General features: G+C 35.2%; 1 protein-coding gene across 4 annotated transcripts in view; it reads left to right on the top strand.

Moving 5' to 3' along the window:
- Nucleotides 1-15,750, top strand: part of LOC148948890 (uncharacterized) — a 431,863-nt gene that overhangs the window by 396,569 nt on the left and 19,544 nt on the right. For all 4 annotated transcript variants that reach the window (XM_089094800.1, XM_089094801.1, XM_089094799.1 and 1 more), the window contains 2 exons: nt 5,235-5,312; nt 6,870-7,089. In XM_089094800.1, the coding sequence (XP_088950926.1) occupies nt 5,235-5,312; nt 6,870-7,089 (298 nt within the window). The remainder of the gene's footprint in view (nt 1-5,234; nt 5,313-6,869; nt 7,090-15,750) is intronic.

Here is a 15,750-nt window from a genome sequence, read left to right as displayed (position 1 = left end):
ATTCGGAGAGCCATGTAAATTTTCTAGAATTTAATGGGTTTCATGACAGTCCTATGTATACTAAGGCAACTAGTTAAAAATGGTATTCATGTAAAATCGGATCCGTAAGAAATGGGGCCTCAAACTGCAGCTCTATCAATCGCCCTGAGTCTGCCCCTCTCTTTTTCCTTCTTTGCTGTTTTTTTGTTTGTTTTACGATTACTTCAAGGTTTACGACCTCTTGACATCTTAGCATACATTTTGCACGGAAGGGCCTTTAGTAGCAGCTCTTTATATCACCCTTAGTATGTCTGATTTTTTTCTTTTCTTTTGTACTGTTGTTTTAAGTTTTAAGAATTCTGTGAACATCTTCAGCGTACATGTTACATGAGGTGTGCGTGTACCTGAACCCCCGTGTAACTGAACCCCAAGCAACTGAACCACCGTATAACCAAACCCCCGTGCAACTGAACCCTCGTGCTACTGAACCCCCTTTGACTGAACCCTCGTGCAGCTCGACCCCCGTGCAACTCAACCTCATTTAACTAAACCCCCGTGTAACTGAACCCTCGTGCAACTCAACCCCGTATAACCGAACACCCGTGCAACTAAACCCCCGTGCAACTCAACCCCCGTGCAACTCCCTCGTGCAACTCAACCACCGTACTTACATTGGGTAAAACACAATAGGGTTATGAACCATAGTTATTTAACTATGGTATAGTTATTTAACCTTTAAACTGTTTTAAATACAATGACTGTCCCAAAATTTAGATCGGATGTATTTGGGGGAAAAATAGGGTGGGGTGGAAGCCCTTCGATCACTTTTAACTCTGAAAAAGTACAATGGAAATTTTGATTTCCAATCGAATGAGCCCCCCCCCCCCCCCAACTTCATAAAAAAAAATTTCATTTTTCATTGCTCAAGCAATGAGCAACTAGCTTAACTTACAGCCCTTGCCCCACATGCTGCTGGTGGGGTTGTTACCCCCAAAGGAATAGTTATTCGATCTTCAGATTATTTTGAACAAAAATGTTTATTATTATTTTGTTAGGATGTTTTGGGGGGGGGGTGTGTCGGTTAAGATGAAGAGGCTGATTTTCCTGTGATTACATTTGATTCTTCGAAATTGAACTTTAACTTTCAATTTCCAATCGAAAGAGCCTTCTTCAAAGTTTTTACGATCATCCCTTCTGTGAAAACCTTAAATTTTAACAATTGGTAAATCGTAATAATATACTGATTGCTGATACAGGTGTATCAGCTATTTTTTTTTTTTTTTTGGAACAGCTCAGCGCATCAAGATGAAACTCCTGAAGCATCTACCTGCTACTACTGCTACTAATTCAACACTATTATTACTTCTACTGCTCCTACTACGACCTCTGCTACTATTAAACTAGCACTATTAAGTCTACGCATATCAAGTTGAAAATTTGACAGAATGAGGTATTTGAGGTGGAACTAGAACTAAATCAAAAGATACTATGTGCATGCAGATTTTCAAAATGGCATATCTCAAAAAGGGATTTGTGTATTAAGTTGGAACTTTCAGAGAGTGCTTAAAGAGAAAGCCAATTCACCAAAAGGAAACACGTGCACGCTCAGGCCTGGATTTACCACTAGGTCCCTAGGCCCGGACCTAGAAGCGCATAATGCTAGCGGGAGCAATAAACTATCCCTCAGTAATTTTTTCCTGACAAAAACTGGACTGATGTCGCCAGGTGCACTCTGCCGCCACGCTGCCTATTCACTGAAAAGTGACTTTAAAGCAACACAGGAATTCCATGGTCACTTATAAACTGTCAGATGTCTCCCAAGAATCGTAGCTGAGAGTTCGGTATTACCCCTCTCTTTCATCACTTTTCGCTCATCAGTTGTGTTCTGTTCACACAGTTACATGGTTACACACAGTTACAGTTACTTGGGGGTTCAGTTACGCGGGGGTTTAGTTAAATGATTTTGAGTTGCACGGGGGTTGAGTTGCACGAGGGTTCAGTTAAAGGGGGTTCAGTTGCATGAGGGTTCAGTAGCACGAGGGTTCAGTTGCACGGGGGTTCAGTTACATGGGGGTTCAGTTACACGGGGGTTTAGTTAAATGGGGTTGAGTTGCACGGGGGTTGAGTTGCACGAGGGTTCAGTAAAAGGGGGTTCAGTTGCATGAGGGTTCAGTTGCACAGGAGTTCAGTTACAATGCAACCGTTGCATGGATTAAGCGGCCTCAAGTTGCGGCTTTTCAATCGCTCTTTGTCTGTCTTTCTTTTTTCTTCTTTATTGTATATATATATATATATATATATATATATATATATATATATATATATATATATATATATATATATATATATATATATATATATATAATATATATATATATTTATATATTTTTTTCACTTTTGTTTCAAGTTTTAAGAACCCTGGATTCCTTTTGTACGTATTTTCCATGAATTAACGGACCTCAAATTGGAGATATTTCAATAACTTTTATCTCAAAATTTAGAAACTCATGACGTCTTACATTTTGCATGAATTAACGGACCGCAAATTGCAGCTCTTTCAATCGCCCATAGTTTGCTCTTACCTTTTTTTCATTACTGCTTTCATGTTTTAATCGTATATCTCGCTTTCTTCCCTATTTTTTTTACTTCGTCATATTATCAGCGTTCTTCTAAACACCTTCCGCTTAATTATCAAACAGTTCGTGGTAACGAACTGTAAGTAAGGAGCGACCCGGCTCAATGGTAACCGAAACTCTAGAAACACGGGTTTTTGATACCAATAGATATATCAAAAGAATCAGATTTCAATGCTGATTTCAAATATATAACTTTCATCAAGTTTAATGCTACCGATCAAAAGTTACGCGCTTGAGAAAAATTGGCTGATTTTCAAAAAAAGGGGGAAACACCCCCTAAAAGCTATAGAACCTTGATGAAAATCACACCATCATATTCAGCGTATCAGAGAACCCTACTTTAGAGGTTTCAAGCTCCTATCTACAAAAATGTGGAATTTTACATTTTTTGCCAGAAGAAAGATCACGGATGCGTGTTTATTTTTTTTTATTTTTTTTTTTTTTCCCAGAGGTGATCGCAACAACCCGGTGGTCGTAGAATATCGTGGGAGGGCTCGTTCGAACGGAAATTAAAAGTTCTAGTGCCCTTTTTGAGTGACAAAAAAAATTGAGGGCAACTAGACCCCCTCCCACGCTTATTTTTTCCCAGAATCACCCGATCAAAATTTTGAGATAGCCATTTTGTTCAACATGGTCGAAAATATGATAAATATGTCTTTTAGGATGATTTAATCCCCCAAAGTTCCCAGAGGGAGGGCTAAAAGTTATGAACTTTACCCAATGTTAACATATAGTATTGGTTATTGGGAAGTATACAGAAGTTTTCAGGAGGGTTTTTTCTGGTAGTGGGAGGGAAGGGAGGGTCGGTGGTTATGTTGGAGGATCTGTTCATGAAGGAAGTTTTCATGGGGGAAGGGAAAGTGCCAAGAAGGGGGCGCAAGACTTGCCAGCATTATTTATTGGTTATTGGGAAGTATACAACCATTTTCAGGAAGGATTTTTTCTGGAATGACGGTGATTAATAAAAATCACCGTCAGATTCAGCGTATCAGAAAACCCTATTACATAGGTTTCAAGCTCATATCTGCAAAAATCTGCAACTTTGTATTTTTGACATAATAAAAATATACGAATATAGAAGTTATTTAATTAATTTTATTTGTAAAGACATCCATTTAGCAAAAGAAAAGTAAAATTTTTATGCAAATAAAAGCTGCATTAACTAAAAAACGATCAGAAATTAAATAAAAAAAACAAGTTTTTTAAACTGAAAGTAAGGAGCGACATTAAAACTTAAAACGAACAGAAATTATTCCGTATATGAAAGGGGCTGTCCCCTCCTCAACGCCTCGCTCTTTACGCTAAAGTTTGACTCTGTCTCACAACTTTATTTTTTAAAACAATAAAAAACTTTAGCGTAAAGAGCGAGGCGTTGAGGAGGGGACAGCCCCTTTCATATACGGAATAATTTCTGTTTGTTTTAAGTTTTAATTTCGCTCCTTACTTTCAGTTTAAAAAACTTGTTTTTTTTATTTAATTGCATGAAGAATTGAGCGTCTGATTGCAGCTCTTTCGATCGCTCTTAGTCTGCTTTTGTTCTTTTTCTTTTTTTATTGTTTTTTCTTATTTACTTCTGTTTCAAGTTTTAATAACCCTGGACTCCTTTAACATGTGTTTTGCATGAACTAACGGATCTCAAGTTGCAGCTCTTTCAATTGCTCTTAGTTTCCTCTTTTATCCACTTTTTAAGCAAACGGCATATTTTCCTCGCCTTTTCTTTACTTCTTGCAAAATCGTAATTTTGAAACAACACGAAAAGCCTTAGGAACTCGCGGTTTTCAGGTGTGAACGGATCTAAGATAGCGCCTAAAAATAATTTTTTTTTAAATATAATATTTTATTTAAAATACCTGCTAATATTTTATGTATTCGACAGAAAGTATTGGTCGATATTTTATAGTAGATACTTAGCGTCTTACAAATAAATTACCAACATTTTTTTTAGCTTTATTTTGGTGATTTATCTAAAGACCTCAATACGGAACATATTAGGATTTGAACTTTAACATGTATTTTACATGAATTAACGGGCCTCAAGTTGCAACCTCAAAGTAATATATTATAATTAATAATATATATATATATATATATATATATATATATATATATATATATATATATATATATATATATATATATATATATATATATATATATATATATATATATATATATATTGATAAGAGCAGAGAAAATTAAGGTAATACTTATATATAATATTATTATAATATTTAGCAATATTAGCAAGTATATATATACTTACTAATATTGCTTACCGAAATGGGACCCTGGACTCCTTTAACATGTATTTTGCATGAATTAACGGGCCTCAAGATGCAGCTCTTTCAGTTGCTCTTAGTTTCCTCTTTTTTCCACGTTTTAAGCAAACGTCATATTTTTCTCGCCTTTTCTTTACTAAGTTTTAAGCTTTCTTTTCAACGCATTTAATGGAAATTTTGTACGAGTTATTGGACCTTTGGTTGCTCTTTTAATCGTTCTTAATCCACTTCTGTCTCTTCTTCCCTTTTATATCTTTATTTCCCTTTCAAGTCTTACGTATTTCAAAATACTTTTTCCAACATACTTTTTCTTATATTCTTATTTTGATTTTATTTTCAGGTCGGATCTCTAAATTCTCCACTAAGCACTAGTCTTCGTCAAGTCCAACAGCAATCACAAAATCAGTTGCAATTTTCGGTGAGTTAATGTAGATTAAATACTAATGTAGATTAATGTAGATTGAGCACTAGTCTTCGTCAAGTCCGACAGCAATCACAAAATCAGTCGCAATTTTCGGTGAGTTAATGTAGATTAAATACTAATGTAGATTAAGCACTATTCTTCGTCAAGTCCAACAGCAATCACAAAATCAGTTGCAATTTTCGGTGAGTTAATGTAGATTAAATAAGTGTAGTTCTCTCTGTTATCTTGTCTCTCTGTCTTTAATTCCTTATCACCACCTGTAAGTTTTATATCTATTTAAACAGAAACATTTGCCATATATCATTCTTTTTCTTTTGAATCGGTAAATCGATATAACTAATGAGATTGAAAAATTTGAAAAGGGCTTTTGGTTCCTAATGCTATTAATGACCGTTTATGCGTCGAAAAATACGGTACCAACGGTGCAGGCACGTTCACAGAGATTATTTTAAATAAATGTAAAGAATAAAATTGAGCTATCAGTTTTTTTTTATTTGGAAACTGCTAGAAATATATAAAATTTAGCTGGTCTCATTAACATAAAATGTCATCAATATATGCCTTGATATTAAGCAGGCTAAATAGTAGAAATTATTACTGTCAGTTGAAAATTATATAATACTGTATTTGTATGATATTTTGCTGTTTGTTTAAATTCTTTGGTTACTACAAGTAATTTAATATTGTATATACTTATTTTTTGTTTTAATCTTGTTGATCTATCCCAGCGAGTTTTTTTTTTATGTTAATAAAATTACTACTTTGATTTTGAATTGAAGTTATCAAGTATTTTTGGCAATAGATTGCATCAAGACTGGTCTGGGTAATTGTAGACAGATAAAAGTCAAGACCAGATAGTCCAAGTAATTGAGAGGCAAATGTTTCAATGGCTGAGGCACGGGTAAATGGCAGGAGTATGAATGACTCTCTTATTGGAGACATACTTGTCAGGTTAGTTTTTCGGTATGCGTTAATCTGTTTAATCTAATCCATTTTCCAACAATAAGAGGGAGAGGTTCAGTGAAATTAGTAGATTTCGCCTAGGATGGGTGGTGGTGTCTGTAAGGAAACAATCGCAAGTTGTTCTGTTTTGGCATTTTGTCAGTCTTTGTATGTGAAACAGTAACAATAGTTAAAAAATCTTCTGTAAGAGAATTATAGTGATCACTTTTAGAAATTGGTTTAAATTCAACAAGCTTTTCTCGGGAAGAACCTGTTCTGAGTTCCTTCTATTTTGAAAAATACCCGGGGTCAGTTGCCCCGGGTACCGCAACTAGGTGGACACCGTGGTTAGGGGATTGCCTACTTTGATCAGATTTTTCACAATTTGTCACTGTAATTAATTTCTCTCCAGGAACCACCAACCCTAGGAACGGCTCTGTTTGAAACTGTACATGATCTATTTTTTATTTTATTTTATTTTTTTTAATCTGACAGTTCTTTAGAAAACTAGCTCTTCGCTGTCTTATAAATTTTTAATAAAAATAACAAATCTGGTCATTCAATTTACAAATTACTAGGGAAAAAATGTACTAACTGGTGTAATTTCAGTCGGCCCTTACAAGCCCTCGAGGTGTGACCAACCAACCAAGGCCAGTTACTCCGCGAAGCTTGTCCGCCAATAGTCCTAGTCCTTTGACGCCGCTTACGCCACAAGCGCGTCAGTCGCCGTTTTCCGTTGGAGGAGACAACCCTTCACCTACTAGTGGATACCTTCCACCCCACCAACCAACGAGGGGTCAGAGAATTGGAGGTGCTCAGGTCTTACAAGGTGCGGCTCTCTATTTTCCTTTACAGATTTGTACATACCTTATAAGTTTATTTTGTCTACGTCTTGCTGTTTTTGTTTTATTAATGTTTTTATTAATATTTGCATGTTAACCTATTTTGTATATATCACTTGCTATTACTGTTAACAATTTTTTATGTCTTTTTACATTTTTTTTCCTTATTAAATCATTAGCGTAGATATCCTTAGGAGCATTCATTGAACAAATTAAAGTGCCCTACAATATAGTGCCCTATAGATTTTTTTTATTTTACAAATAAAAGTGCCCTAGTGCCTTTGGATCTTATAGAAATCTCACCAATGATAGTGGAATGACTTCCGATGAAAGGTTATCCCAAACGAACCTTCTCCTAGCTGCTTTAGGAAAAAATATGATAAACATAAAAAGAAAATATAAAAAACAGGTGCTCCGGCTTTGGGCATATCGTCAGATGATGGCGCTGTGGAACCTGATGAATAAAAATATACGAAAGTTTGCCACTTGTTTTTCATATTTGCTATTCCTAACAAAAAAAATAGAAAGAAAAAACTTGAAAATGATGTTAATGCTTATAGTTTTCGTCACTTCTTATGTAAAATTAGGTAATTTGACAAAATTTTATGCTCTTGATTGACATCCCTGCATTACATGAAAAAAAAACAAAAAATAAACAAGAAAAACGCAATTTCTAGAATAAAGAAATTGTAGTTTTAATCAGTTTGAAACATTATGTTTAAGGTTATCGCGTCCAAAACAAAAGAACGTATCTGACATCTTCATAATTTTACAGAAGAATAAAAATTCGCCTTTTTTAGTTTTTTTTTGCATTTGTGTGATTTAGCTAAGCAAAAGAGCTTTTTGTTATGCTGTACATCCGTCTGTACCCGACTTAATTGTTGTAGTAGCCTTAATGGGCTATGACTTAATTGCTGTAGTCTTAATGGGTAAAAAACGGTAGTAAGATTGCTTCATTGTTGGGTATTAACGTGAATAAGGCAAGTAGCGCTAATAACAGCAAATTAAAACACCATTCTATTGTTTTTATTAAAATTACTATCAAAGCAATGCTGCGTTATAGCTTCAGAATGGCTATTGATATAAAAGGAGAGGAAGGGGTGGTCTCCTCCACTCGTTTTCTATCTTCTATTAAAGAGACTCGTAAATAAAGGAAGGCGTGGACTCTTTTGGGTTATACGTGGATAAATAGAAAAAAACTGCTCTCCTTAATTTGTCCATGAATTTCCTAAAATGTAGAATTCTTATGACCCTTCATGTATCAGTTGGGACTTTTAGCAAACCAGGGGTTAGTTTGTAATTTTAAGGCTTTTTGGTAAAACGGCACCCAGTGACTTAAGGGTATTGAAAGAGGATGATAATTTCTTATCGGCTACGGAAGTGAGCTCCTTTTTTGTTGGTATCTGTACCACCTTTCCGTCGATCACCAGTTCAAAAATCGAGTCTCTCATTACTGAAACAGAGATTGATGATATAGATGAAATTTCCGAGTTTGTCGTTTACAAGGAACTTCAGAAGCTGATTAGGAACTGTGTGTCCTACCCTGGTGAGCTTCCTTTAAAGCTGTTACATGAATTCACTATTTTCCTTATCAAGCCATTCTCCTCCATTATTGACCAGTGTTTCCAAGAACAAGCGTTCCCAAGTGCTTGGAAGAGAGCGTACATTTGCGTCATACCCAAAGTGAAGGGTCCCAAATCTTGCGACCAACTCCGGCCCATCTCAATAACCCCGAACCTGTCTAAGGTGGCAGAAACTTTTATATACCGCGAGCTCATGTCACAGGTTTCTTCTTCTCTTGATCCATATCAGTACGGATGCTTGAAAGGAAGCAGCCCAGCTGCTTACTTAGTGAGAATATATCACCTTGTTGTTGAGTGGCTTGACCGAGGAAGTACGTTTGTCGAACTTCTAATGGATTACCAAAAAGCCTTTGATTTTATTCACCATTTCATAGCTGTGACAAATTTTCGCGCAATGGGTTCACGCAAGCATATTCTCCTCTTAGTGATCGATTTTTTGCAAGACCGTTTCCAGTGCGTTTACAGCTTTTTCCCTGGAGACACCAACTCCGAATGGACTGAGCTCACGTGTGGTGCTCCACAAGGCATGAAATTTGCAGTGGTGCTGTTTCTAGTAGTCATAAACTTGATCCTTTCTGAGTTTGAGGACAGATTTAAGTACGTAGACGACTTGTCAGTTCTTCTGAAATATCTCATTGAAAACTCCGAGGCAGTTCCTCAATTCAATTATGCATTAATGAGCAATTTTATAGACCAATGTACTATAAACAGCTTTCAAATCAACGAAGGAAAAACCACAATCCATCGCTTTAATCCTCTTAAGAGGGACTTTGTCAGTCCTTCTCCACCGTATCCTTATGTATCTTCGGCTATAATTCTCGGTGTCACATTTAGCGTTAACTGCTCTTATAGTACTCATGTTGATACAATCACTATAAAGGCAAATGGTGCGATGCGTACCCTTATCTTGTTATGTCATTTCGGTTTTTCTGTGCCCCAACTTAAGACTGCTTATCTTACATACATCCGACCAATTCTAGAGTGTGCTTGCCCTGTATGGGACCCTCAAGTCAACAACACAAGTTACCTAAGCGATCAACTTGAGTCACTACAAAAAAGAGCCTTTAAAGTTATTCTTTCAGACGTATATGTAAGTTATGAATCGCGGCATTATCTGTTCTACAACTACGGTCCCTTCACGAATATCGTTTGGGTTGCATCTGCAAATTTGACCAATTTCTTCTTAGCGGTGAAAAACAGAGATTCGACCACCAGTTATGAGGAATAAAATCAATACAAGGTCAACTAACAAAGTGAGACGGCAATTGCCTACTCCAAGAACAAACTATTTCGCCAATTTGTTCGTTCATTTTTACATGTCAGTGTTTAATAACTTATAATCTCGTATTTTCTTGTTTTCCTTGTAAGTACTAGCGCCATTTAGTTGGAATTTTTATTCTAAATTATAATTGCTTGTCTAAATAAAACTATTCTAATCTAAAAAAAAATCCTTATAGTACTATAAAGTACCTTTATAGTACTAAATAGTACCTTTATGGTACCAATCGGCTTTTTTAGGTTTTACTGTCATTTTCATTTGATTTGGGAAAATTGGCTCCCACTTTGGCCCCCCCCCCCCGGATTTTATGAAATTACACCACTGTGGCAGAGGGCTTTAGAGTGAGAAGTATTGAAATATTTTTTATCCTAACCATGGCCTTCACTGCCTACTACGAAGTAGATATGCCCTCTATGAATATGGCCAGTGAAAAATGCTGAGGAATGTTACTCAGTTTTTAGCTGTTTTAGAAGAAGTGTGAGATACGCCCTTTCTTTTGGACAGTGATATAAAAAGCTAATTTGAAAATTTGATTTAGCATTTTGAATTTAGACTTATCAAGTAAATTTGCCTGTAATCCTCGTCTATCTTAAACAACAATTAATGTTTGTCAACTATATACGTATGAAAGATTTTGTTCTTTTTTTTATTATTACTATTAGTCTAAAGGTTGTATGTGAACATCTTTTTTCAATTTTTTTATTATGCTGAAAAGTTTTTTTTTCCTTTGAATACATTAGGAATTTGGAAATTATTTCCATTGACTTTTTTTTTTAAAGCAAAATAAAACTATGCTAAAAGGAAAACAGCATGTAATAGGCTAGAAAATAAAAAAGGAAATATTAGACAATGGTAAACATAGAACAATTTCCAATAAATAAAAAAAAAACTTAGAAGCAGTCGAATGAAATGAAACTAAATTACCAGAATAACTAATCAAATTTCTGGAAAATAATATTCTACTTTATGTAGGTTTATTCTCAATTTATTAGTCTCTTGCCATTTTGGGGATTTGGTTACTCTGATATAATATTCACTTTCAATCATCAAATAGTTTTAGATCTTTTTATTCGACTGTTTGATGTGTATAGAGAAACAGAATAAAAACTAAGTATACAGTGCAATTCGTTTATATGTTTTTTAGTATTAGTTATTGGGCTAAAAGCATTTTGCGACATCTCCAGTATAAAATTTAACTTTAGTTTTTATTGCTGGCTCCCCTAACTTCTGGCGCGTGTCGTCCATCATGGTAGACACTTCTTTTTCAGAGGCTTCTTAACGATATAGACTTTTATAGTTCAACAAAAGTGGGAGGAGGAGGGAATAAATGGCAACCCCCTCTACAAGAATCTGATTTGACAGGCTAGATTCTGATTTTCCCCCTGAGATATTAGTCTGATACAAACTTAAAAACTGTCCAAGCTGTTTAGAGCAGGGCTCTCAATCTATACGTTAAACACCCTGGGTTATGTACTGGGGGGGGGGGGACATTTTTCAATATTTTAAGTGTTCTCTTTCTTCTTCTTCTTCTTCTTTTGCAAATTCGATAGGTCGGTTATATTCTGATTTGTTTCCTGAGATATTGACCTGTTACACACTTAAAAAGTAATCAAACTGTTTAGAAGGGGTCTCAATCTATACATTAAATACCTTGGGTTAGGTACTAGGAGAGGGGGGGGGGAGAATTTTATTTCTTAATATTTTGAATGCTCTCTTTCGTATTTTTTTATTGTAAATTCTAGTGGAAATTTGTTTGCACTAGCAAGTAAAGTATCTAGGCATTGCCGTATGCCTTCGGCTGGCTCGACCTTATGTCTGTGTACTCCTTATTGCGAACTGTTGTCCGTTTCCTTTATGAACAGATTCATAGAAAATTATTGAAAGAAAGATAAACATATAGAAAAATAGGCCAAAAGGCCGTTTCCTACCATAAAATAACTGCCCCTCCAAAGCTTGCAAGTTGTTTTGAAACCCCAAAAACTGCAGTTTTAAGTCAACAGTTTCAAAAATTTTCGTGAAAGATCCTTTGGACTAATTTCAAGGGGAAAAAAAAATAAAAGGTTTGGTGGCTCATCAGAGTTAAGGTATATTTACATTAAATGTATGTTAATATTAAAAATTGAAATAGTTAGAAATTATTTGCAAAATATTTTCTTCTCAAAGACCGATGGTAAACCTAGAACGTACAGAAACTATCTAAATAGCAAGGTTAAACAAAATTGGTCTTATCTAGTTTTATCAGCACTAATATATATATATATATATATATATATATATATATATATATATATATATATATATATATATATATATATATATATATATATATATGTATATATATATATATATATATATATATATATATATATATATATATATATATATATATATATATATATATATATATATATATATAAAAGCAAATGTATATAATCCGGATGAGGGATCTGGTCCGGACGCAGGGACCCTAACCAGAGGAAACAATAGAGGCATGGGACTAGCAACATTTGGCGGATTATATGGGAAATCGTAAAACTAGAAAAACAAAACATGATAATTCATAATACAATATATTAATATAATTCTTATTATACATGATGTAATATTAATGTATTAATATTAATGTAATTCTTTATTATACGTGATACTAGTTTAGCAAATATATGACAGATTAAAAAGGTTTTATTTTTCCCTGAAACACGGCTAAAAAATATTACAATTCTTATTTTACTTTTTTGTAAGCGTATATTATATTACCCTTGGGAAGTTGACTCTATTGAGCCCAATAGCTTTGATAAATGTACTTACGGTTTTAATCTTGTAAAACCTTACTATAGTATCGGTTACCGGGCCAAACCAGTTTTCCACGGGGTGTTGGGTATCTGAGCTAACCAGTTAGTATCCCCGATGCTAAACTGATCCTTTTACCCAAATAGAGGGGAAATAGCTTCCATACTTTTTGGCTAAATGTAGTTAAGGTTTTAATATTATAATTGTGCGTTTTTCACCAATAACAATACAGTTTTTTTTTTCAGGAATCTAATTATAAGTAGTTTGCATGCTCGCCACATTTTAGAGATGATAACACTTTTTTAGCCATTGCTATAAGCGCATACCGTAGTGATTGGTGCATGGTATTTATGCCAATATTAAGTGCCTATATGTAGAAAGCCAATAGTCAGCCAGCTTTAATTAAATTAATTAACATACCGCTTTCTAATTCCCTCTGTGTATTTCTTTTTAAACCTTATATTTTACCGTTTATTGTTTTACTGTTTTTTTGTTAGTGATTAACATTTAAACATATATGTCAATCTCTTCATTCGTTCTATGTCACTATCTCTCCGGACTGTTGTTTCTACTGGAAGCTATGGAAAAAGAAAATCTTTGGCGATGTTAATGTCTGTATCCTGATCTTGAGGGCTTATAAATTTTAACTAGTTCTTGGCAACTTGAACAGATAAAATGAAAACGAGAAAACAATCAGCACAAAGTGTCTAATTGGTTACAAACTTCTGTAAAATAACACGTAGAAAACAAAGTGGAACCAGACGTGTTCTAGGGCTGCCAGTCCTGCCCTCCAAAGCAAAATTGTATTTAATCATGTTTCCCAACAATGAACGTCTAACCATGGGTTCAACCAACTCCCGCTCTCTTTCCTGACGCAAAACATCTCATGCTAACTAGACCCCCACCCCACCAGAAAAAGCCTTCGTATTATGTTAGTAAGTAATTGAATTAACGGCGTTTCTTGACTACTAAGGTCCTTGCGTCGACCCCACAGTGTGTCCGTCCAGGTTCCATCTCTAAGTCCCGTATTGCCAAGCCAAGGTCAAACCCACTACGCCACCACAGAACAACCTTCATATTAAGCTGGTTCATTCTGCACATTCATACCCAAAGGGTAAAAATATAACCATGGAATTGGGTAGAGAACCTGTTTTTGTCAGTGAGTAGCTTTTTAACGACCCGGTTCAAATATTTCAACGGAGTCGTTAGACCCGTCATGATCCATGATCTTGCAATAAATAGCGGATGAAATCTGACGGACAATGCAACAACGCATCTGTATGAACCAGGAATAAAAGTCATTGCCTTTATTGGACTTCTTGAAAGCAAGACTCTGGTTATCTCCTGAACAAGATACAAAGCCTTTTTTGGTAAAATGTTAGCGTATTTCGAACTTTCTTTTCTATTCCATTCATTCGAGTAAGAACTCCATCTGAATATGAACAAGGTCTTTAGTATACAATTTGCTTCATTTGTCTCGCTCCTCCCTCCAAAAGTTGTCTGGCGAACATATATTATCATGGATTATCTTTTCCGTGATGTTGAATCATCTCTAATTTTCAGCTGTTTGATAACGTTTCATGCAAACTGACGGATATTTAAACTATTGAAGAGTTGATGACTCCTCAATACTGAGGGATCAGTTGAATCAACTCCTCAATTGAGAAACAATGCTCTCTAATACTCTGCATTTTAGGATCATTTTCTAAGCATGCTCAAGTGCCGAGACCCACCCGGTGACTTGATACCTTCCCCTGTCTGTTGTTTCTCTCGCGCTCTTACACTGCGTTTATTGCAAGGCCGTTTCTACCGTTGGTGGGTCCCGGGGCAAAATTAATAACAGCCCCTTCTCTTTTGACTGAAATATCAGCAAAAAATAGTCGAATAAAAGTGAAAAATTGGGTCAAAGTGGGCAAATTTCCAGCCCCCCCCCCCTCAAGCCTGGGTGCATGAGATAACTGACCTGGTTGCCCCCTAGGGACGTTGCTGGTTTACTGACTACTTCGTAATATGAAAGTCGTATATATAAGATAATCTTGAAAAGTAGACTCGCCTGGAGACAGCACACTCACGATAGATATTGACCCTTTGTTTGGTCAATAATCTTATGAGAAAAGATTGTACGCTATGGGACAGTCGGTGGGGAGCAACTAGAGAACGTGAATCATGTTGCAAATATTTTGAAGAAGTACCATGTTCAAAATATGAAATTAGCAAAACAGCAAAAATACAATGAAAAAAGGAGAAAGTTGCGTAATATTTCGATGCGCCTGACAAAACACCTGCAATACTGCTTGGAAAACTTTAAATAAAACGCTTTTCTTGCATTTCATTCACCTTGTCACGGTGAATTTTAAACACTTGTGTCTGATATACTCAACATGAACCAGCCATGACTGCAGCAACAACGTTGAAGCATCTCAGTTATTGAAATAAAATAATTAATGCTCGCATAGCTCATTAAATTGCTTTCTAATTATAAAAGGGAGAGACGAAAAAACTATAGACTTTGTTAAAGAATAAAGACTTAGTTAGAAAAACTTGAAATCGTAGGCTTTGCCTCTATTTCATTAAAAAGGATTTTTAGTCATTTAAGCACTTTGCTGTAATATTTGATTTCAGATCCCTTAATAGCCTATTTTCCCTATAAAAGTGGACACTATTGCCAAAAACAAGTTATGAAATGCGAATAAAATAAATATTAGAAAATGATGTTTTAGGGATAAGCTTCTAGATGTTTAGAAAGCTTAGAATAGTCACTACAGACAACATCATGGGAGCTCATTTCGAGCTTCCTATCTATTTTAATCAGGAGGTTGAAATTGGAGAAAAGGGAGGTGTCATACCCAGACCCACATCCTCTCTATATAACTAGGAATATATTATAAAATTGGTTTCTAGATAGGTTTCTAAGTAGAAGTCACTACACTTTTTGCAACGTTAAAAAATTACGGAGTTTAATGTTGGGAAACGATTTCAGGCATGGTAATAATCTG

The sequence above is a fragment of the Artemia sp. Qi Xiang Cuo genome, chromosome 9 (genome assembly GCF_049724085.1).
Source record: "Artemia sp. Qi Xiang Cuo chromosome 9, ASM4972408v1, whole genome shotgun sequence".
Lineage (NCBI taxonomy): Eukaryota > Metazoa > Arthropoda > Branchiopoda > Anostraca > Artemiidae > Artemia > Artemia sp. Qi Xiang Cuo.
This window is presented reverse-complemented; position numbering and strand designations above follow the sequence as displayed.